The sequence below is a fragment of the Nerophis lumbriciformis genome, linkage group LG05 (assembly GCF_033978685.3).
Source record: "Nerophis lumbriciformis linkage group LG05, RoL_Nlum_v2.1, whole genome shotgun sequence".
NCBI lineage: Eukaryota > Metazoa > Chordata > Actinopteri > Syngnathiformes > Syngnathidae > Nerophis > Nerophis lumbriciformis.
In genome coordinates, this window is record NC_084552.2 from 38,014,657 (window position 1) to 38,040,081 (window position 25,425).

Consider the following 25,425-nt stretch of genomic DNA (forward strand, 5'->3'; position numbering starts at 1 on the left):
TGCAAAGTATCGTATGTATAACAATCATATACACGGACAATCTCAATGACTATCTTTTTGTAAAATGGCAGGGTTAGTCCACTAGATCAAGAGAAAAGATACATTTTAAGACACAAAATAAGCACAAATTCAATATAAGATGTTTTTACGAATTATAACAGACTTTTAAGTTTAAAAGTGTAAATATTTTGCTATAACTTTACGGCGATAAACAATGTGACCGTGGCGTTGCCGTGGTTGCTGGTGGACAATCTATTGACAATATGGCGACGCAAAGAACGTTTGATGATGTCATGTTTTGTCCAAACAGAGATTAAGAATTTTACCTTAAAAAGTCATTTTTAATGTGCACCGTTCACGACTTAACACTGGAGGAATAGATGTTTTTTTAAACAAACCAGCTAATATGATAATGTGATTCATATGGGCTGATTACAAAATGTTAATTGTTGCCTTTGTTCTGTCTTTGAATGTTTTTTGTGGGTCCAGACAAACTAATTGGCTTTTTCAATATATTAACATTCAATCACGTGTATTTAATGAAATGTAAATATTCCTGATTGTGATGAAAAAACTGAAATATAGCCTTCAGTACCATTTTTTTTTTTTTTTTTTTTTTTTTACTATGTTGGATCAAATGTTAATAGAAGTGTTGAAGTAACAATATTGTTGACCTGCATCCATCAAGTACAAGGTGCTGACGCCTCGATAGAGAGCAGAACGATGTAAAGAAGCTAGAATCCAACTACCTGCCTTGAACTTGTTCTAAGTGCGATGCTGGTCGCGCAGTACCGCCTTAAACTGCACTCGCCGTTAGGCATGATGCTCATGCTCTATCCAAAATGAAAAAAACAACAACAAAAAATACTCGGGCCTGTGCAGTTTTGCAACTTGGTATTACTTGAAGTAGTGTGGAAAAACAATGAAATGTTGCATTTTGTACATTTTCTCTACAGCTGTGAATCTTCTAAATGCTGTCTTAAATAAACCATGTTAAAAGTGATTCAAGAGTTATTTGTGATCATAAAAGAGGCTCCGAACATCATCCAGGAGTTCAATGTGGGCCACCATCAAACCACTTGGGAGGGATCCCAGCAGAACCTGCGTCCTCGCTTCAAGGCCGACAGTCGCTGCATGTGATCCTCGCACAGCGTGAAGTCAAATACCCTGGCGTTCTCCTTGATCCGCTCTGGCTTGGACGACTTGGGCAGCACCGGGATGCCCTGCTGCACTGCCCAACGCAGCAGCACCTGGGGGAAGACGGCAGGAGATACAAGCAAATGATAAATAGTCTCTTTGCCACCGCAGGAGCTTTTCTCACTCATCTGGGATTTAAAAAAAACAACTTTATTTTGGTTAAACAGAAAACAACTTTCCCTGGAAAAATACCAAATAATATATTTTCCATGCAGATCGCAGCTTATTCATGCTTATTTTGACTTTTTGAATTTATTTTACTACTCCTGGGGGATGAGTGATATGGCCTGAAATCTTATATATCGGTATAAATTGCAGCTCCATGCCATAACAGTATATATCAAAATATATGATTTGGCGGCAGCACAGTGCCACAGGGGTTAGTGCATGTGCCTCACAATACGAAGGTCCTGAGTAGTCCTGAGTTCAATCCCGGGCTCGGGATCTTTCTGTGTGGAGTTTGCATGTTCTCCCCGTGACTGCGTGGGTTCCCTCCGGGTACTCCGGCTTCCTCCCACTACCAAAAACATGCACCTGGGGATAGGTTGATTGGCAACACTAAAGTGGCCCTAGTGTGTGAATGTGAGTGTGAATGTTGTCTGTCTATCTGTGTTGGCCCTGCGATGAGGTGGCGACTTGTCCAGGGTGTACGCCGCCTTCCGCCCGAATGCAGCACCCCCCGTGATCCCGAAAGGGACAAGCGGTAGAAAATGGATGGATGGATGGATATTATTTGGCATGTAAATTATAAAAAAACCATTTCAGGCTCCTAACTTGGTTGTCGACATACGGGGTAACATATTGCATAATTTCATGTTGACCTACACTATATTGCCATAAGTATTTGGCCACCTGCCTTGACTCCCATATGAACTTGAAATGCCATCCCACTCCTAACCCATAGGGTTCAATATGATGTCGGTCCACCTTTTGCAGCTATTACAGCTTCAACTCTTCTGGGAAGGTTGTCCACAAGGTTGCAGAGTGTGTTTATAGGAATTTTCGACCATTCTTTTAAAAGCGCATTGGTGAAGTCACGCACTGATGTTGGTCGAGAAGGCCTGGCTCTCAGTCTCCGTTCTAATTCATCCCAAAGGTGTTCTATCGGGTTCAGGTCAGGACTCTGTGCAGGCCAGTCAAGTTCATCCACACCAGACTCTGTCATCCATGTCTTTATGGACCTTGCTTTGTGCACTGGTGCACAGTCATGTTGGAAGAGGATAGGGCCCGCTCCAAACTGTTCCCACAAGGTTGGGAGCATGGAATTGTCCAAAATGTTTTGGTATCCTGGAGCATTCAAAGTTCATTTCACTGGAACTAAGGGGCCAAGCCCAACTCCTGAAAAACAACCCCACACCATAATTCCTCCTCCACCAAATTTTACACTCGACAATTCAGTCCGAAATGTACCGTTCTCCTGGCAACCTCCAAACCCAGACTCGTCCATCAGATTGCCAGATGGAAAAGCGTGATTCATCACTCCAAAGAATGCGTCTCCACTGCTCTAGAGTGGCGACGTGCTTTACACCACTGCATCCCACGCTTTGCATTGGACTTGGTGATGTGTGGCTTAGATGCAGCTGCTTGGCCATGGAAACCCATTCCATGAAGTTGTCTGCGTACTGTACGTGGGCTAATTGGAAGGTCACATGAAGTTTGGAGCTCTGTAGCAACTGACTGTGCAGAAAGTCTTTGCACTATGCACTTCAGCATCCGCTGACCCCTCTCTGTCAGTTTATGTGGTCTTCCACTTCATGGCTGAGTTGCTGTTGTTCCCAAACTCTTCACTTTTCTTATAATAAAGCAGACAGTTGACTTTGGAATATTTAGGAGCGATGACATTTCACGACTGGATTTGTTGCACAGGTGGCATCCTATAACAGTTCCACGCTGGAAATCACTGAGCTCCTTTTTTGGGGATGTGGATAAAGGTGCAGATAGAGGATTTGTACTGTATTTCACATGCACTACACCATAATACACAGTGGGGAAAATAAGTATTTGATCCTCTGTTGACTTTGTACCCCCTTATAATAATATACATACACACTATATTGCCAAAAGTATTTGGCCACCTGCCTTTACTCACATATGAACTTGAAGTGCCATCCCATGCAATTGTCCAACATGTTTTGGTATCCTGGAGCATTCAAAGTTTCTTTCACAGGAACTAAGGGGCCAAGCCCAACTCCTGAAAAACAAACCCACACCATAATCCCTCCTCCACCAAATTTCACTCGGCACAATGCTGTCCCAAATGTACCGTTCTCCTGGCAACCTCCAAACCCAGACTGTCTCATCAGATTGCCAGATGGAAAAGCATGATTCATCACTCCAGAGAACGCGTCTCCACTGCTCTAGAGTCCAGTGGCGACGTGCTTTACACCACTGCATCCCACGCTTTGGTATTGGACTTGGTGATGTATGGCTTAGATGCCGCTGCTCGGCCATGGAAACGCATTCCATGAAGATCTCTACGTACTGTATGTGGGCTAATTGGAAGGTCACATGAAGTTTGGAGCTCTGTAGCAACTGATAGAAAGTCGCCGACCTCTTTGCACTATGCGCTTCAGCATCCGCTGACCCCTCTCTGTCAGTTTACGTGGCCTACCACTTCGTGGCTGAGTTGCTGTTGTTCCTAAACTCTTCACTTTTCTTATAATAAAGTTGACTTTGGAGCAAGAAATTTCACCACTGGATTTGTTACACAGGTGGCATCCTATGACAGTTCCACGCTGGAAATCACTGAGCTCCTGAGCGCGGCCCATTCTTTCACAAATGTTTGTAGAAACAGCCTCCATGCCTAAGTGCTTGATTGTATACACCTGTGGCAGGGCCAGGTGATTAGGACACCTGATTCTGATCATTTGGATGGGTGGCCAAATACTTTTGGCAATATAGTGTATTTTGTCAAAACTATTATTTATCTACTTGATAATTTACTGTAAATATTTGATTACTTTCTGTTGTAACATGGTTCTACATACACCACAAATGTAATAACCACTTATTATTTTGTTGTTAGGATACTTTACATTAGTTTTGGACAATACTAAAAACTTGGGTAGCGATCCAATACTAAATTATTACAGGGGCAGTATTGGTCATATCAATGCCGATACTTACATTTTTCTAGGTCATTAAATTATTACATTTTTGATCACAACATCAACATCTGACAAAAACACAGGATGGTGGTGTAACAAGGGGTCATATTATGTTTTTTTCTACATGTATACACTTCCTTGTGGTTTACATATCATGTAATGGTGGTTGTTTGGTCAAAATTTTGCATTGATTATGTTTTACAGACTATCTTTAAGCCGCTTTCTGACTTCAGGATGCGCTGTTGTCTTATTTACGTGCCTCCACTTTGACTGCGTTTTCTCCCCGTCATCCATGTTGTAGTTTTTAGCGCTTCCATATCACATCTAGTGCCAGATATAAATAAGTTAGAAATTTGAAATGGCAATAGGGAGGATGCATGTGCATGTACGAGCCAGTCTGCCCCACAACAAGAGGTTAGAAAAAAAGTAGGGACTTATTAATGGCGAGCCATATTTTGTCCAGGTCTGTCCAACAATGTGTATTGTAGCATGTTTCACTATTCCTCCTCCTCCTCCAGTAATATTAGTACTTGTAAGACACATAGTTAATTTGCCACCATGGAGGCAGGGATTACTGTACTGACTTAGAAGGGACTTTGCACTGTGGAGGGACATTAGCCGCTAGCCAGAATACTACAGTGCGTTGAGGACGGGTTTATTCGCTTGTAGCTGCCAAAATTGCGCGACTCAGCTGGAATTGTATCTATTTATCTATGTTATTATGGTTTTATGTGTTATGAATTTGCACTAAATTAGTTTTGCTTACAATTTCGTTGTACAATGTACAATGACAATAAAGATATATTCTATTCTATTCTAATGTGTCATCAACATACATCATCACGATTTAACAATAGAATTAAAAGTTCTATCGTCGGCAGAAATGTGAACCTGATTTGAATAAATGATCCTTTAATAAAAATCTCCTCCACAAACTCTCATGGCGATCTGGTGTGTAAATATTTTCTTTAACGCCATCCTGCCAACATGTTTTGGTGCTGCGTTTACTTACCTGTGCAGGCGTCCGGCTGCAAGACTTTGCCACTTCGGCCACCAGCGGGTCTGCGAGCAACTCCCCCCTCCCCAGGGAAGTGTAGGCCTGGAAGCATACCCCCCACTCTTTGCACGTGCTCCTCAGCTCATCCTGGCACAGATGTGGGTGGAACTCCACCTACAGGAGGGTGAAACGTTATAAGTTACACGACACAAATCGCTGCCGCTCACTTCTCCCCTCACCTCCCAGGGGGTGATCAAGGGCGATGGGTCAAATGCAGAGAATAATTTTGCCACACCTAGTGTGTGTGCATATGTGACAATCATGGGTACACTGCAAAAAGTCAGTGTTCAAAAACAAGAAAAAAAAATACAAAAATTAGGGGTATTTTATTTGAACTAAGCAAAATTATCTGCCAATGGAACAAGAAAATTTGGCTTGTCAAGACTTTCCAAAACAAGTAAAATTAGCTAACCTCAATGAACCCAAAAATACCTTAAAATAAGTATATTCTCACTAATAACAACCGTACTACTATATGAGTACCGTATTTTTCGGACCATAAGTCGCAGTTTTTTTCATAGTTTGGCCGGGGGTGCGACTTATACTCAGGAGCGACTTATGTGTGAAATTATTAACAAATTACCGTAAAATATCAAATATTATTATTTCGCTCATTCACGTAAGAGCTAGACGCATAAGATTTCATCGAATTTAGCGATTAGGAGTGACAGATTGTTTGGTAAACGTATAGCATGTTCTATATGTTATAGTTATTTGAATGACTCTTACCATAATATGTTAGGTTAACATACAAGGCACGTTCTCAGTTGGTTATTTATGCGTCATATAACGTACACTTATTCCGCCTGTTGTTCACTATTCTTTATTTATTTTAAATTGCCTTTCAGATGTCTATTCTTGGTGTTGGGTTTTATCAAATAAATGTCCCCCCAAAATGCGACGTATACTCCAGTGCGACTTACAGTATATATGTTTTTTCCCTTCTTTATTATGCATTTTCGGCCGGTGCGTCTTATAATCCGGAGCGACTTATACTCCGAAAAATACGGTACGTATTTTCTATTGTTTCATTGAAAATAAAACAGCAAAGTCCATTTGGCTGTCATCTGTTTTAATGAGACACAATTGTGTCAAAGTCATGATATTTATTTTCATGCTTGAAATAAGAAATTATTACTTTAAAAAAGTAGTTTTATTCTTGTGAGTGTTGATGACACAGCTTTGCAACAGTTGATATTCTAGTTTCAAGCATGTTTACTCAATATAGGTCATAAAATCTCAGCAACAAGCTGTAATATCTTACTGAGATCATTTAGGACCAAAACACTTAAAACAAGTAAAAACACTCTCACATAAAATCTGCCTAGTGAGAAGAATTATCTTATCAGACAGAAAATAAGCAAATATCACCCTTATTTGGGATATTTCATCTTACTTAGATTTCAGTTTTTGCAGTGTACTTTAACTTAACTTAACAAATGGTTGTTCCACTTCACAAGCACTGTATCGTTTACTTACCTGCAGCACCGCCGGGCGAATCTTACAGCTGAGCATGAGCTGCCTCATGTGTGCGGGCGTGTAGTTGGACACCCCGATGGCCTTCAGCTTTCCCTGAATGAACAGATCCTCCAGGGCGGCCCAACTCTGAGCTCTGTTGTCTGGCATCACATTGTAATTAGGACCATTGTTTAATGAAGGTTCGGAATTGACGTCCACACCTGGGTTGTGCTGGTCAGACACATCCAGGCCTTGAGTGCCAGGCCAGTGGACCAGGTAGAGGTCGATGTAATCCATCCCCAGGTTAGAAAGGCTGCAGAGGGCTCCTTTCATGGCCTTCTCGCCCTGATCTTTAGGGCCCAGCTTACTGAAGGGTGAGAAGAAATAATATTACTTGCACGTGTGGCGTAACTTTAAGAGGACCGATTACACACCTGGTGATGAAGACATTCTCACGGGTCAAGCCGTACTTCGGCAAGAGATCTTTGAGGGCGTGACCCAGGTCGGCTTCATTGCGGTACACGGCGGCGCTGTCGAAGGCCCGGTAGCCTGCAGCCAGGGCCGCGTCCACAACGCGGTGAACCTCCTCGGCGCTCAGTTTGTACATGCCCAAACCCAAAAGGGGCATAGGAGCCCCCGTGTCCAGCAGGACAGTCTGTGAGGCGGGGACTGAGACAGCCATCTTGTTGTGTGGAAGATGTTCTCTGCAAACAAAGAAGAGTGTTGTGTAAGCAATGTGATTTAAGAGCCCCATTAAGTACACTGATGTCTGCAAGCTCATGAAGCAATGCCAGTGTGAATGCGTTGTGGAAATGCAGCAAATGAGTAAAACAAACTGCTGTGAAAGGGGCAAAAAAAAAGTCCAGACTCATGTTTTAAAACACTTAAAACAAATAAATTGTCTGCGTAACGAGAAAAAAAATACACCTTTATCTAGTGACGACCCCAAAAGGGACAAGCGGTAGAAAAAACGGGTGTATGAGAATCGCACAGCATTGCATTGACATTGCATTTACGTCACATTTCAGCTCAACTACCATTGTATCTTAACACAAATACTAAAAGAAGTGACTAAAAGAGGCAATAACATCAACAAAACATCAATTGTTTGAATAAGCAAACCCAACCTACGATCTTCTTCCACTGGCAGTCGTGTGTGTCATGTGACCAAGACCACCACTCCAGATTGAAGGGAACACTTCCGCATCGGCCGCTGATTGGACAGCAGTCTAGCCAATAGGGAAAGGCAAAGTTAACAGGCGGAAATTCGACTTTTAGTCATGTGCGTCATTTGTTTTGCGAAGTTCAATGTACATGCTACACAACTTTACACTTGTTTTCAGGATAAAAAGCAAAATCGTTTATATACGTTATAGTGGATGTATAACTTTGGTAAACAGTGTGAAAAGTTCACGTTGTGACATGTCAAGTAACAAGGTAAATAATGTGTTTGTTTGGATGGGTCAATTAATCCAAAAATAAAAAGTTAATAGTAATAAATCAACTGAACATGGTCAGGGTGAAGAACCAAACTAAAAAAGCGCTGTAAGAAGAAAACGCCACTAGAGGGCGCCACAGCAACGCTTCAAGACAAGAAGAAAGCAGGATGTCCAAGTTTGGGCAAGTGAATCTCATTGCTCAAAGTTAACATTTCCAAACCAAAAAATATAACAAGATCACCACTGGCAAGCTTGTTTAATTGCAGATACATCCTGGAGATAAAACTAAATTACAACAACTTTAAATATGTAAATAATTCAATGTGATTATCTTGTGTGATGACTGTATTATGATGATAGTATATATCTGATAGTATATATCTGTATCATGAATCAATTTAAGTGGACCCCGACTTAAACAAGTTGAAAAACGTATTTGGGTGTTACCATTTAGTGGTCAATTGTACGGAATATGTACTTCACTGTGCAACCTACTAATAAAAGTCTCAATCAATCAATCAAAATATTTTAAGTGCTGGGGTGATTAATGTAAACATTTTTAATACACTTTTCTAGCTGATATAATTTGGATATTTAGCTCACCCTTTTCACAGTGTGCCCACCTTTCTCACATTTAGCTCATTTTCTTCACATTTAAGGTAGAAAATAAATGGTGAATCTAAATGTAAAAAATATTATTTGAATCTAAATGTTAAATCTAAACATTAAAAGTTAAACCTAAATGTAAATTTTAAATCTAAACGTTATATTACAAATATAAATGTTATAAAAATGCTGAATCTAATCTTATGTTAAATCTTAAATCTAAATGTTAAAAACAAATGTTGAATCTAAATATTAAAAGTTGGATCAAAATCTAAATGTTAAATCTAAATGTCAAATCTAATTATAAATGTTAAATATAAATGCTATACATAATCGTATGTTGAATTTTAAATCTAAATGTGAATATTAATACTAAATGCTAATTGTTGAAAATTGATATCAAATCTCAATGTTGAATCTAAATGTCTCGCAAAGCTAAATACTTAAAATAATATACAAATATCGGGCGTGTGCATAGACACGCCCACATTGCTATCTGCCGTGCTGTGAAGCGTCCATCTATTTTCTTTTATATTTACAATTAGATTTTAAACAAATCAGTTTCATATTTATATTTATATAAGCTGTGGGGTACGCCCCACATTGCAAAAAGAGCAGACAAAATATAAGATAAGACTAGATTTTAGGAAGAAAATACTAAAGACTGATGAAAATATCTGCCCATGCAGCTCGTTAATTTTACTTGATACATCCAAAATAAGATTTGAATATCTAGAAATTAGCAGGACTTTATAAATAAGTGTTTTATTCTAAAAACGAGCATAATTTAACTTGCAATTCTTATATTAAGCATCCTCATGATGTTGCAGAATCTATGTGGGACAAAACCAAAATATATTATGTGAATAGTTGTTTCTTTAACTAGAATAGACAAAATGCTAAATTATTCATGCTAAAATTAAGATCATGATGTAAAGACAGAAATGAGCAAAAAGCTCTTAAAACTAAGGAAAATTCTAAATAACACTTTTAATCTTGGCACTCTGCTTGCGGTGGGGTGTGCTCGCCAGAGGAATGGCCTGACAAATGGTCTCGTCCTCCCTCAAGTAAAAATACTTTTTATTTAAAATGTTTAATTGAATTTACGATTTTTTTAATGTTGTTTTCCCTTTCCTTTTTTGTCACTAATTTGTATGTTACTTTTCTTCTTTCATAACGGGTTGGTTGTTTTATATCAGTGTTAATACAACTTTTTATTTGGTGGCACGTATGACGGTGAGTGTTTCCCCCTCCGTCTTGTCTACCATTTTTTTCCTGCCTTGTGTTCTATGTTTTGGAATTTTGGAGCCCCATCCTCATTGAAATAAAGTAAAAAAAAAAAAAAAAAAAAACATTTAACATTTAGATTCGTATTCAGCATTTACCGTTTACATTTGACATTTAGATTTAATATTCAGATTCACCATTTAGATACACTATTTCTGAATGAGCTAAATGTGAGAAAATTCAGCTAATTGTGAGGAAAAGTAAGCTAAATATTCAAAATATATAAGCTACAAAAGTGTGATTGAGTTTTTACATTTGGCCCCCCATACTGGACAGTTATCGCCTTCTCGGCAGCTGCATAAATGTTGCAAACAGCCAGTTTGAATGGAAAACTATCTCACAAGGTTCAGTAAAACAGTACACTACCTCAAGGTAGTGTACTGGCTCCACTACTGTATAACATCTATACCAACGACCAGCCAATGGACCAGAACCAGAACCTCTGTGTAACATCTCAAGAGAGTATGTTTGAAGCGGTAGAAGCAAACCTCACCTCAGCTCTAGATGAGTTACTCCTCTACTACGAGCAAAACCATCTACACGCAAACCCTGCGAAGACCCAAGTCTGCTCGTTCCATCTCAGGAACCGGAATGCGAACAGACCTCTTAACATCAAATGGTCTGGAACACCACTTGAGAATTGTACCAACCCTGTCTACCTTGGCGTAACCCTGGACCGCATCCTCTCCTTCAAGAAACACATCAAAAACACTAAAAACTGAAAGTCAGCTCCCGAAACAACATCTTACGGAAACTGACAAATTCCAAATGGGGATCCACAGCACACACACTAAGATGTACTGCTTTGGCCCTGTGCTATTCCTCGGTGGAGTATGCATGTCCTGTCTGGGAGAGATCAACCCATGCCAAGAAACTCGACCCAGCACTGAACAACACCTGCCGCTTGATCACTGGTTGCTTGAAGCCTACCAACCTGAACAACCTACATCTCCTCGCTGGTATTGCCCCTGCAGACGTAAGACAGGAAGTTGCCAGCCGAGTAGAGTTCACAAAAGCTACCACTGATGAACGCCACCTCCTCTATGGACGTGAACCCTCAGCCCAACGTCTGAAGTCAAGGAGAAGCTTCCTCAGCAATGTCCAGCCCCTAACAACATCTCGGGAAGAAACCAGACTCCAGCTATGGACACAAAAATTAGAGAAAGACCCCCCTACTATTGACATGGGAATCCCCCCTTCTGAAGACCTGCCCCCCAGGTCAGAAACACCATGGGTCCAGTGGAAGACACTAAGCCGCCTGAGAACAGGAACAGGGCGATCAAAAGCTGCTATGGCCAGATGGGGCTACAAAACCGGCCCAACCACCTGCAAATGCGGAGAAGAGGACCACACCATGCAGCACTGCCTTGTCTGTCCTCTGCTACTCAACCAGTGCAGCTTAAAAGATCTCGCAGAGTTCAACAACAATGCAAAAGACTGTGTAAAGAAATGGGAAACATGCTTCAAAGACACGAAAAGAAGAAGAAGTAAAACACGATGTCTAATAAGGTGACAAAATGTTGCTTTGTCACATTATACTTCAAACTAACTTCAACACCTTTGGTCTTTGCAATCACATTAGCCCTTAATTGGTCGACTCAGGTTTATTGTTCATTTTCCTTCTCAGTGCAAACCCACTGGCCTCAGGCTCGCATGTGTGTGGACAGGTAGCATAATTAAGGTTAATGATAGCATGACGTCAGTCTGAGAAAGTGCACGTTTTTGTGTGTAATTGTGTGTTCGCACAGAGGAGTGTTCGCAGTGATAGCAACAAAGTAGCTTCAAATTACCCTCTTTCTTTACCCTTGTCCACTTCCTTCACAAGCATCCACCCCACCGCCCTGCACACATTTGTTTCTAATGGAAAAAATAATTTACGCTAATAGAGCCGACCCGGCTTTGACTTTGTTTTGTTGAAATGAGAAAAAGAAGGCGGAAAAAAAAGATTACAGGGCTTTTAAAAAGTATTAAGTTTGATCTCCACAGTGAGCTCATCTGCAGGCCTGTCACACACAACGGGAAAAGAAGAGTGGCGATGATGACATTTCCAACTAAAAAGGGCATTTTTTTAGCTTGTTAGCTGCTAAAGTGTTAGCCAGCAACTTTTGCCGTGATTTTTTTTTTAAGTTAGACTAAAAATAACTAAAAACAAATCCTCAATATGATTTGGTAAAATATATGTGTTTACCTTTTGCACAATTATCACGACCCCATTCATTTATGTGTTGCTAATTGAAGGCAAACTACCAAACTAAAGTGGCACTTAAGCTTATAGCAGGGAGGTATAAACTAGAAATATCTACAGATATTTTCAATATAATTATTTATGTAATGTTGTAAAAATAATACAAAAAATGTTAGTACAGCACTTACAATAACTAATTATATATATATACAGGTATATATCTCGAAAGGGATGAGCGGTAGAAATGGATGGATGGATATATATATATATATATATATATATATATATATATATATATATATATATATATATATATATATATATATATATATATATGTATATATATATATATATATCACCATGTGGAAACTCCACTTTATATATATATATATATATTCACACACACACACACACACACATATATATATATATATATATATATATATATATATATATATATATATATATATATATATATATATATATATATGTATAATATATACATAATTATTTTTGAGTGGATTTCATGATGATTTTTTCTTACTGTCTCTAGGGGAGCGGAACAAATTCTAAGGCTTTATACTGCCAATTGATACACACAATGCCGACTTTCCATTCGCGTGTGTGTGTGTGTGTGTGTGTGTGTGTGTGTGTGTGTGTGTGTGTGTGTGTGTGTGTGTGTGTGTGTGTGTGTGTGTGCGTGTGCGTGTGTCACCATGTGGAAACTCCACTTTCCTCCTGTCAATCAAAATTAAGTTAAGTGTTCCACCTCCAAGGGTGTGTGTGTGTCAGTCCGAGGGCAATGTCATGATTTTGAGCGCACACACACACACACACATACCAAAAAAGTATTGATAGTGTCACGTGTTTGCGTGTGCATATGGGGTGCATGTGTGTGATTCGACATGTAGACCTATGGAGGGCAAATGGGTCAAAGTGTTGGAGGGAAACTTTGTCTCATTTTCTCCTTATGGTATCACGCTATGCCACAGTGACACACACGCATGTACACACATTCACACACACACACACACATTCACACACACACAATGATCGTTAAGTGCCAAAGTGGACGCAGTAATGACAGAGATGCTGTGGTCGCTAAGGTAACGGAAGCACCGCTGTAGAGAAATACAAACATCATTCACCCCCCACGGGCCCTCCCCCTCCGCTGAGTCATAATTGTGTGTGTGTGAGTGTGTTTGTGTGTGCGTGCGTGTGTACTAAGTGGGAGTCCCTACATTGTAAAAAAAAAAATAATTAAAGAGCTCATTCACTTTTATGCCGTCTGTGAAACTTACTGTCACCACAATAATAAGAGTGTGTGTGTGTGTGTGTGTGTGTGTGTGTGTGTGTGTGTGTGTGTGTGTGTGTGTGTCTAATTGGGGGTTTGGATGATGATGAAGATGATGATGATGTCACAAATTCCACTTTTCCATTGACATAGCTAGATTGGGAATGTGTTAGACCATAAGGTGATAATTGTGTTTTCCTTTAAGGTGTGTGCGTGCCAAGATGGGTGTGTTATTATTATTTTCATGACTTTTTTTATGATTTCAAAGGTTTAAAATCAAAAATATTTGTGTTACGATTATAAGTTAATGTATTGTTTTTTTTTCTTTTACCTTTTTGTTTTTACTGTAGATCATTCATAACTTAACTATTGCATTACTTTCCTCACTTGTCTACATGTTAAAATTATATTTATTATTATTTGGTTATTGTTTTGGCCTTTTTTAAAATTCTGTCTTTACTGTATTTTACTTTAGTGTATAATATTATAATTACAGTATATTGTGATAGTTTGGCATATGAGTTGAATTAGTGCTGTGACAGAGCTCTTAACTCAAAATACTCGTACCTCAAATCAATATTCCACATTTACTATTAAGGAATCAAAATTCACTTAGTTCTACATATCTTCTTTGAGTTGATTCTCCGTCAAACACACCACAGCAGCTTCTCCATATTTTCATGGATAAAGGTCCCCCATTTAGGAATTATTTTAATTATTACAGGTACTGCTTCAGTACAGTATTGTGCAAGTTGTGAAGTGCTATGCTTGCGCTGTTTCGCCAAGTTGGGTTTCACGCACAACTTTTTCAAAGATTTCTTTCTTTAATTCAATGGATATCATCTGCTTCTTCTCAGCATTGTCCTTCACACGCACTTTCTTCTGACCCCTGGTTGGAAAAACAAAGTGTTGTCTTGCTAGCTTTTAGGTAATACTAGCGAGCGAGTCACCAGATCTGAAACAGTCTTTAAAATGTCAATGGAATTGTTGCATGACAAGACGTTTTTATATTGCATTTTACGGTAAAGCGGCAGGCCTCACCGCCTCCGGGACCAATGAGCTGACAGCACCCTCATACATGACGAAAATACCGGAGGAAAACCGACGCGAACACAAAAGCAAGGCTGGGAGGGAAGACGCCAAGACCAATGCAACACATACGAGTAACCTCAATAAGCATTCTCCTCCGAGAAACAAAATGAAAAGGCTGCAGAAATACACATTTGATTGGGAAAATGAAAATATGTGGCTGGAAAAGGTGAGCAATTATGTCTACCAAGCGCACTGTGTGGTTTTCCGCCACGTTTTTCTATTGCCCCTGAAGGTGGATTGTGTGATGTTAAACGCCATTTTGCTGCTAGAAGTGGTCATTAAAAAATATCAAAGACAACAAAAACAGTGAAAACCTTGACCAGTTTGTTGTCCATCAGGCAACACCAACAACCAACAAGAAGTCAAGCAGAGTATTTTTTCTTTAAGAGTTAGAGTATATTAACTTGTGCATTAGACTTAAGTTGTTGAGCAATTTGTTCTTCATACAGCCTATTCATTTTGCTCCAAAACATGCGTTAATTAAAATCTAAGTTTGAGTCAAATAGCATCGTTTCACAAAAAAAGGCCAAACCAATCACCACGCTGATAGGGGTGAAGACGATAAGTTCGGCTGGTGTTTTAAGAAAATGTGCTGCCCGTAAAAAATTGCTACCCAACGCTACTCAGTATGCACATCAACACTAAAGATTTCCTCAGACAAAACAACCATAGCAATTAAGGTAGAAAAAGTTGCTATATTTTGGATATTTTTAGCAATATTTTACATACCGTATTTTTCGGATTATAAATCCCAGTTTTTTCCTAGTTTGGCCGGGGGTGCGACATATACTCCGGAGCGATTTATGTGTGAAATTATTAACAAATTACTGTAAAATATCAAATAATATTATTTATCTAATTCACGGAAGAGACGAAGCAAATGTCAGCAATCGTCACACACACGTCAACCAATAAAAAATTATGCGGGGGCGGGTCATGGCACAAGTGCATTGTGGGTAATGATGGCGGTGTATCGTGAAAAAAAAGATGCTACATGCTACTCCGTCCGTACCTAGGAAAATGGATCATTTCAACATTGGCGGTAACTTATACAAACTGAGAAGGGCTGAACAAAAATGGCACCGAAAAGGAAATTATATACTGCAGATTACAAGCTGGACGTAGTGAAATAGAAGGACATACCAGAGGTGACACCGGGGAGGAAGATTTCATGGGATTTAGCGATTAGGAGTGATAGATTGATTGGTAAACGTATAGCATGTTCTATATGTTATAGTTATTTGAATGACTCTTACCATAATATGTTATGTTAACATACCAGGCACGTTCTCAGTTGGTTATTTATGCGTCATATAACATACACTTATTCAGCCTGTTGATCACTATTCTTTATTTATTTTAAATTGCCTTTCAAATGTCTATTCTTGGTGTTGGATTTTATCAAATAAATTTCCCCCAAAAATGCGACTTATACTCCAGTGCGACGTATATATGTTTTTTTCCTTCTTTATTGTGCATTTTCGGCCGGTGCGACGTATACTCCGGAGCAACTTATAGTCCGAAAAATACGGTACCAGGAAACAAACCAAAACAAAGACGGTAGAAACCTGATTTTAACCTCAAATGCATGGCTGAATGTTTGTCTATACCAGTGGTTCTCAAACTTTTTTCACCAAGTACCACCTCAGAAAACACTTGGCTCTCCAAGTACCAGCATAAAGACCAACATTAAAACACAGTAGCATGGTAGGCCTAGGTATTCATTCAAAACAAGCCTGGGGTTTTATTATCAAGTTTATTGTAACATTAGTTTGAACAGTAACACTGTGTTTGAATACAGGGAATTACAACTGTTATTTTACAATATTTAATTAAGTGATTCTTTGGCGTACCGCTTGTGGTACCCGTACCACAGTTTGAGGATCACTGGTCGATACTGTATGGTGACAGAGTGAATGTCAACAAGTATTTTGACAAGCTCATATAGGAATAATAATGAAAACTACAAAAAGCACTTGTTCCGGGACCTATTTCCGACATTTTCTGAATTATTTTTCAAAATCCGTCCATCAGTTATGTTAGCGGATTACGCAAATGGTTGCATTTTTCTATGAAGCAACACATTTCTTTGGAATACCGGCCCTGCCAACAAGGTGTACCTTATTTTTTTCCCCAGGAAGTTGGCTACCCAACTCGTAACCCACATTTTTTGCTTGCAATTTAAATAAAAAAAATTGCAAAGAGAAGCCTCATTTTGTGAGGTAGAGCACTCGTAAGTTCAGTACTACCACTGTACTACGTTCATTATTACTGAATTACCGTATTTTTCGGAGTATAAGTCGCTCCGGAGTATAAGACACACCGGCCGAAAATGCATAATAAAGAAGGAAAAAACATATAAGTCGCACTGGAGTATAAGTCGCATTTTTGGGGGAAATTTATTTGATAAAACCCAACACCAAGAATATACATTTGAAAGGCAATTTAAAATAAATAAAGAATAGTGAACAACAGGCTGAATAAGTGTACGTTATATGACGCATAAATAACCAACTGAGAACGTGCCTGGTATGTTAACGTAACATATTATGGTAAGAGTCATTCAAATAACTATAACATATAGAACATGCTATACGTTTACCAAACAATCTGTCACTCCTAATCGCTAAATCCGATGAAATCTTATACATCTAGTCTCTTACGTGAATGAGCTAAATAATATTATTTGATATTTTACGGTAATGTGTTAATAATTCCACACATAAGTCGCTCCTGAGTATAAGTCGCACCATTACTATGAAACTATGAAAAAAAACTGCGACTTATAGTCCGAAAAATACGGTACCTCCCTGCTTGGCACTCAGCATCAAGGGTTGGAATGGGGGGTTAAATCACCAAAAATGATTCCCGGCTGCGGCAACCGCTGCTGCTCACTGCTCCCCTCACCTCCCAGGGGGTGATCAAGGCTGATGGGTCAAATGCAGAGAATAATTTCGGCACACCTAGTGTGTGTGTGTGACAATCATGGGTACTTTAACTTTAACTTTATATAAGACAAGCCTTTAAATATCAGGTTCCATTGGGATGAAGTTGTTTGGTGCCACCTGCTGGTTTGCATGTCAAATCTACAGACCCCAGATATCAAACAACACGTTTTTTTCATAATTTCTTATTATCTTTTTCAGTATTTGTTATTTATTCACTTTTTTATATACAGTTGGATGATTTTCTTACAGTATTTGAATTATTTCTTATTAACTTGAAGACCCTATATCCCAATACTACAAGATCCTTTTTTAAAGTCATGAATCCAGATGGTTATCCGGATCAACCCCAAAATTTAATCACTGGATCGATATTCTGGTTTTGACGTTTCCTGAAAGTTTCATGACAGTCTGCCCATTAATTTTTGAGCTATGTTGGTATTGTTCCATAACGAAATGAAATAAATGGAGTGAAGCTAATTAACTGAAACTAACTAATTAACAGATGTTGGCTAATACATATCCTCACAGAAAAGATAATAAATTAGAATGCAGATATGAAATGTACTTTTTTTTAAATTACAAATTTAGCGAATGATGAAGTTAATTGTTTACCTTCAAAGCCAGATGAGGCCTCAGGCAGTTACAATTGACTAATTTACTATTTACCAACCATTCCCAAAACATGTTGAAAGTTGAATGCAACATAATTTAATGGTTAGGCATGTGTCGGAATTTCAAAGTCATGATGTGCTTTTTGGCGTCAGTAAGCCTCTCGATGGCAGTGTTGGCTTAACTACCCCACCCCCCCCACCCCCACCCCACTCACACAATCATTCAGTAAGCCATTTAGTGTGTTGTGCACTTACCCTCGTCATAGCCAAAGATGAGCAACCCGGCCATCGAAAAAGGAATTGACTTGTTGCATGAAACGGAAAGCCACTATCACCAACCGGTTTCGAACGGTTGGAGTGCTGCGTTTGAAGGAGACGGGACAGGTCAGAAGTGAATTTGCTTGAAAGCGAAAGTGAAAACGAGGCTGAGTTAGACAAAGCAGTTTTAAGACTTTTCCACTCTGACACTGATAAAAACAACTTCAGTGGTTTTAGTACACAGGAGGAAAAGGATAAAGAGAGCGCTCAATTACTTTTCCAGTAGGCAAGCCAAATTATGGAATCAAAAGATTTAAAGGATGTTCATTCAGTTGGCTAATTTTGTAGAAAAAAGCAGATATCGGACATGACACAAAACTAGTTATTTCAAATGGTAACATTCTGCCTTTGAGAAACACTAAAATAAACCAGGAAAATAAATGGTGGTAGTCAGTAACAGTTACATTTTACGGTTAAGCAGAGCATATGAAATCACTCAATTTTGAGGAAAAAAATTTGAAAAAAACAACAACAACAAAACACTCCAACACGCCACGAGAACTTTGTTGCCTCTGGCTTTTATAACAGTTTGCAGTCTCTAAGGCATTGACTTAAACGAGTGACAAACAGTACCCTTTAACAGTCTTCTTTCTCTGATTGCTGTTGTCAATTAGATTGAGATTTGGACTATTTGCAGGCCATGACATTAACCTTATGTCTTACTTCGAGGAAAGTTTTCACAGTTTTTGTGTTTCCGGCAAGATGCATTATCATCTTGAAAAATGATGTCATCATACCCAAACATTCTTTCGATTGATGTAATAAGAAAAGTGTTCAAAATGTCAATGTAAACGTGTGCATTTATTAAAGATGTATTGACAGCTATCTCCCCAGTGCCATTACCTGACATGCTGCTCTATATCATCAATTATGGAAATGTGCGTGTTTTTTTCAGGCAGTCGTCTTCATGAATCTCATTGGAATGGCACCAAGCAAAAGTTCCAACATTACTTTGTTTAATGCAGATTTATGATTCACCACTGAATATAACTTTCATCCAGTCATCCATATTCCATTATTGCGTTTCCTTAGCCCACTGGAACCTTGTTTTTTTTCTGTTCAGGTGTTAAAGACGGTTTTCATTTAACTTTCCTTTACAGTTCACTCACAGAATGTGACTCCAGTTTCAGCCCATTTGTTTGTCATTTGTTTTGCTGTGCATTTTCTGTTTTCAAGACATATTGCTTTTAGATCTCTATCTTGACATGTTGATGTTTTCCTTGGTCTACCAGTATGCTTGCCTTTTACAACCTTCCCATGTTGTTTGTACTTGGTCCAGATTTTAGACACAGCTGACTGTGAACAATCAACATCTTTTGCAACATTTGTGTGATAATTCACCTTATTGAAGAAGTTTGATAATCCTCTCCTTTGTTTTAACCGACATTTCTCGTGTTGGAGCCATGGTGATTCATGTCAATCCACCTGGTGAACACTTATTTTTTAACTGCAGACTAATGAACAGCTTTAATCTGATGCAGGTGTTTGCTTTGGAAATTAACATTTCCATATTTTTTCCCCTCAAAATTTAGTGACTCCAAAATGTTTTCACCCTGCTTGATCTAAAAAGGAAACTGTTACTACCACAATTAATATTTTAGATTTCTTTTAGTGTGTCTTGAAGCCAGAAAGTTGCCATTTGTGTCTTGTCTGTTAACTGCTTGTTTCTCCAAAAATAAACAACTAAAAGAACATCCTCCAAGTCTGGTGATTCCATACTTTTTCCAGGGGTAGTCAAGGCAGTGTTACATTCACTGTGTTTTGTTCAATTTATGAATGAACACTATCGCCTGTGTAGATATTTAATGTTTCAATGTGTGCACCTAAAGTCTATAGACATGTAAGGGCCATGTATGTACAAAATAGAATTTGTCCAACAATTAAGTGGGTGCAACTATATATTTATCACGGTAAACGTTAAATAACGCGACAACACAATCATGGTGAACATTAGTGATCGCAAGTCCTATTTTATAATTGTTATTTTTACTATTGAAAAAATCCATATGCAGGTTTAAGTCTGCACTATTGGCACCAACATAGAGGTCCTTGTGATTACGCTATGTATAATTACACATTTATGGTCTAGTTTTTAATATATTTTGTGATTTTGTTTTTTAATTCGCTTTTTAATGATAACTATGTTCTATTATCTTAACTGACCTTTGATCTACAGTAGTGATGCATAAGTTACGACACACAACTTATTTGCATGGTAAAGCAAAATGCTACAGTAGCTACCTCTAAGACATGTTTCAAAATGCACACAGAAATTATGTGTGTGTGTGTGTGTGTGTGTGTGTGTGTGTGTGTGTGTGTGTGTGTGTGTGTGTGTGTGTGTGTGTGTGTGTGTGTGTGTGTGTGTGTGTGTGTGTGGCACTTGATGCATGCTATCATGCTATTACGCGTGACTGTGGTGGCAATGCATTGATGGAAAAGCTATCTCGTTTTCCTCTGTGTCACAGCGGTCCCCCTCCCCGGCTATAAAGAGCACGTGAAGGGGTGTCCACCGTGCACACATGCTAACAAGCTGCAGGAGACGCACTGGCAGACCTTTGAGGACATTTTCATTATTTTGTTAGCAGCAAGGGGGGAGAGAAAAGGAGGGGTCTGCATAAAAAAGAGGTGTAATTGTAATTGTGGGTGTGTTTGCAGCTATAAATGGCCTTGCTGCTACCTGCTGCTTTAACACACACATACACACACAAATACACGCTAACACACACACACACACACACACACACACACACACACACACACAAACACACTTGTACTGCACTCAGCTGGCTGGGCTCTGAAAGTTGTGCTCCAAACGTTTCAGGTAAGACACATGCATGACACAAACTTATTCCAACAACAACAAGATACATATATATCATTTTAAAGCTTAACTTAAAAATGTGCTTGCACAATTAGGTTGCTTTGCTTTGTGAACATTTGGTCATTAATATTATATCTTGCGTGAAACATTTTTATTTAAAAGCTTTAGTTGGTGGTTCGATGAAATGTCGTCAGAAGCATTTTGAAAAATTAACATTGTTACATGCATTTGCTATTTTTTTATATACCGGTATCTAGAAATGAGTGCATGTTAAAAAAAATACATTGAAATTCAACATATTTCCAAATATGTTTTGTCAGTTTGAATAATCTAATACTTACTACATATTAATCAATTGGTTTTACATAATTGTTTTTGTTTATTTAAAAATATATACATATTAACATTTTATACAACAGGTGCTATTTGTAGATGTGTTATTTTTATCGGAAAATATTTTGTTTTTTAAAATATATATTTTCCAGTACTGAAATACGTACGGTAATTTTGGATTTGTACAAGGGGGGAAAAAACATGCATGTCCAACACACGACTAAATATTGTTGTTATTTTATTGTAAAAATGTTTTAAAATACATATAAATATATATATAATATACTGTATGAATGTATATACATACATATGTATATAAACTGTGTGTGAGTGTATATATATATATATATATATATATATATATATATATATATATATATATATATATATATATATATATATATATATATATATATATATATATACATACATATATATATACACTGTATGTATGTATGTTTATATATGGTGTGTGCGTGTATATATATATATTTATATATATATATATATATATATATACATATATATATATATATACACACACATTATATATACATATATATATATATACATACACACGTTATATATGTATATATATATTATATATATACATATATATATATGTATACACTGTATGTATGTATGCTTATATATGGTGTGTGTGTGTATATATATATATATATATATATATATTTATATATTTATATATATACATACACACATTATATATATACATACTGTATATATCTATCTATCTATCTATATATATACATACACACATTATATATGTATATATGTATATATATATATATATATATATATATATATATATATATATATATATATATATAGTAGAATTTTTTTAATTGAGAGCAAAAATGTATTATAATCATTTGGACTTTTTTAAGTTTGCAAGATACCCAACGAAGATTCTTGATTTACTGCATGATATGGTAAAGAATCAAGTAATAAAGTATAATATTTGTTAGATTGTGGCATAACAACACGATGAACATGGTCTTCTGAGGGTGGAACTTGCACGCCACTTTTCTCAGAGGTGGAAACCCCTCATTGGGGTGGAGTGGGGTATACCCCAGCTCAGACCCCCACCTCCCAATTTCATTTAGCCAGCCAGCTGGCACAGTGTTAATTAGGCCTCACACACACACACACACGGGCGCACACACACACACACACACACACACACACACACACACACACACACACACACACACACACACACACACACAGTATGAACATACTAAATGCTGGTTCCCCAGGAAAACGGATGTGAAAAAAAAGAGGTGCCATTTTAGAGGGCAAAGGTGACAGCTCCTGACTTGAGTGTTTACACACGTGTGTGTTCGGACACGTGTTGGGCGAATGTGTTCAACACTTTCCTCCTTTTTTCTGAAGATGTGGCAGTCGCTGTACTTTCTGGCGCTGCCAGTGATGTCACTACTGCTGATCTTCTCTCCTGCCGGGCGGAGCAGCGAGGACCTCACGCTCACCCCGGGGTGTCACCTCTATCGTAAGTACCGTAAGCACTTGTTGGGTTTGGTGACCTCGATGTACCTAATGAAGTGTCCTCCACCAGCCTTCAACGTGACCATCCGCAGTGACCGTCGAGGAACATGCAGAGGAACCCACCTGGCGCACGCCTGCGTCGGTTACTGCGAGTCCAGCGCCTTCCCGTCCAGGTACTCGGTGCTGGTGGCTTCCAACTTCACCCACAACGTCACGTCCACGTCACAGTGCTGCACCATCAGCAGGGAGGCCAAGGTGAGGGGCTGAGCAAGAGGTGGGATGGTTGGGGTCATGTTCTATTCTCACCCACCTCTGGCTGGATCTGCAGGTCAAAGTTCGCTTGGAGTGCCCGGGAGGACGTCACCACGATGAGCTGGAGATCCTGACAGCTAAGGCGTGTCGCTGCGACATGTGCCGCAGCTCACGACACTGAGGCACATCAACTGGGACCAGGACCAGGACCAGGAGAGAACTCACATCACAGTTTAGTCTTTTTACTTACCAAGAAGACATGTACTCATGTGGAAGATGAAAAACAAACACTGTAGAGTTCACATTGACTTTTAGGAACAAAATAAAATTTTGCATAAACGTATTTAATCAATAAAATGATTCAGCAGTGATACAATGAAAAATAAACAATGAGCACTAATCACTAGCAGAAGACTAAAGAATGTAAAAATATATATATTTATTTGTCTACATTTGACTTGTTTTGAAAATAATACTGTATATATTGATGGATGCAAATGTTTGCGCGGAATGTCTATGGGATCAATGTTGTTAACAAATGTTTTTTATGAAATTTCTTCTGAAATTGTGGATTTATTGTGAAATATATTTGTTAGTTTTTTGTTTTTTTTAAACTGCCATTCAAACAGGGATTTTATTCAATTGTGGTTCAACTTTAGTGTGGTATTAATTTATTGCAAGCATGCATATATTTACAATATGGTGTACAGTAATTTCAACATGTCCAAAATAGAGCAGAAAGAAGCAGAGCCTATTAAACCTCAGCTTTTTTTTTTTTACTGACTTTTAGCTGACTTATAAAAAATATTTGTTTACATTTTACTTATATATTTGTGGAACTAAATGTGTGTGGATATTTAATATTTTTAATAAATATTTATTTAAATAACATTTCCTGTTGACTTTTGTACATTTAAACGTTCCATGATGTGCACCTGGGGATAGGTTGATTGGCAACACTAAATTGGCCCTAGTGTGTGAATGTGAGTGTGAATGTTGTCTGTCTATCTGTGTTGGCCCTGCGATGAGGTGGCGACTTGTCCAGGGTGTACACCGCCTTCCGCCTAAATGCAGCTGAGATAGGCTGCTGCATCCCCCGCGATCTCGAAAGGGACAAGCGGTAGGAAATGGATGGATGGATGATGTCCATCCATCCATCCATCCATTTTCTTCCGCTTATCCGAGGTCGGGTCGCGGGGGCAGCAGCCTAAGCAGGGAAGCCCAGACTTCCCTCTCCCCAGCCACTTCGTCCAACCTCTTCCGGGGGATCCCGAGGCGTTCCCAGGCCAGCCGGGAGACATAGTCTTCCCAATGTGTCCTGGGTCTTCCCCGTGGCCTCCTACCGGTCGGACGTGCCCTAAACGCCTCCCGAGGGAGGCGTTCGGGTGGCATCCTGACCAGATGCCCGAACCACCTCATCTGACTCATCTCGATGTGGAGGAGCAGCGGCTTTACTTTGAGTTCCTCCCGGATGGCAGAGCTTCTCACCCTATCTCTAAGGGAGAGCCCCGCCACCCGGCGGAGGAAACTCATTTCGGCCACTTGTACCCGTGATCTTGTCCTTTCGGTCATAACCCAAAGCTCATGACCATAGGTGAGGTTGGGAACGTAGATCGACCGGTAAATTGAGAGCTTTGCCTTACGGCTCAGCTCCTTCTTCACCACAACGGATCGATACAGCGTCTGCATTACTGAAGACGCCGCACCGATCCGCCTGTCGATCTCACGATCCACTCTTCTGTCACTTGTGAACAAGACTACGAAGTACTTGAACTCCTCCACTTGGGGCAAGATCTCCTCCCCATCCCGGAGATGGCACTCCACCCTTTTCCGGGCGAGAACCATGGACTCGGACTTGGAGGTGCTGATTCTCATCCCAGTCGCTTCACACTC

General features: G+C 38.9%; 2 protein-coding genes across 5 annotated transcripts; one reads left to right on the plus strand and one right to left on the minus strand.

Annotated features, from left to right (window-relative positions):
- Positions 1-597: 597 nt before the first annotated feature.
- LOC133606444 (uncharacterized oxidoreductase YtbE) lies at positions 598-23,738 on the minus strand. 4 transcript variants are annotated; one of them, XM_061960411.2, is made up of 8 exons: positions 23,591-23,738; positions 23,404-23,510; positions 7,951-8,048; positions 7,254-7,523; positions 7,041-7,186; positions 6,841-6,980; positions 5,317-5,475; positions 598-1,250 (listed from the first exon to the last, which is right to left on the minus strand). In XM_061960411.2, the coding sequence occupies exons 3-8, from the start codon at positions 7,980-7,982 to the stop codon at positions 1,071-1,073; spliced, it is 927 nt and encodes a 308-aa protein (XP_061816395.2). In that variant the 5' UTR covers positions 7,983-8,048; positions 23,404-23,510; positions 23,591-23,738; the 3' UTR covers positions 598-1,070. The 4 variants fall into 4 exon arrangements, with proteins under 4 accessions (XP_061816395.2, XP_061816394.2, XP_061816396.2 ...); XM_061960410.2 differs by lacking the exons at positions 23,404-23,510; positions 23,591-23,738 and adding an exon at positions 18,537-18,560; XM_061960412.2 differs by lacking the exons at positions 23,404-23,510; positions 23,591-23,738 and having other exon boundaries at positions 7,947-9,002.
- Positions 23,142-23,713, plus strand: gpha2 (glycoprotein hormone subunit alpha 2). The gene is made up of 2 exons (XM_061960415.2): positions 23,142-23,535; positions 23,609-23,713. The coding sequence occupies exons 1-2, from the start codon at positions 23,170-23,172 to the stop codon at positions 23,711-23,713; spliced, it is 471 nt and encodes a 156-aa protein (XP_061816399.2). The 5' UTR covers positions 23,142-23,169.
- Positions 23,739-25,425: the final 1,687 nt, after the last annotated feature.

What these genes read in the sequence shown, in the direction of transcription:
- LOC133606444 (XM_061960410.2), bottom strand. An exon ending in GTCTGACCAGCACAACCCAG is followed by an intron (nt 6,981 to 7,040) that starts GTGTGGACGTCA and finishes ATGTGATGCCAG; the next exon opens with ACAACAGAGCTCAGAGTTGG. An exon ending in TTCGCCCGGCGGTGCTGCAG is followed by an intron (nt 5,476 to 6,840) that starts GTAAGTAAACGA and finishes ACCCTCCTGTAG; the next exon opens with GTGGAGTTCCACCCACATCT.
- gpha2 (XM_061960415.2), top strand. Translation starts at nt 23,170, where the DNA reads ATGTGGCAGTCGCTGTACTTTCTGGCGCTGCCAGTGATGTCACTACTG. An exon ending in CCATCAGCAGGGAGGCCAAG is followed by an intron (nt 23,536 to 23,608) that starts GTGAGGGGCTGA and finishes CTGGATCTGCAG; the next exon opens with GTCAAAGTTCGCTTGGAGTG.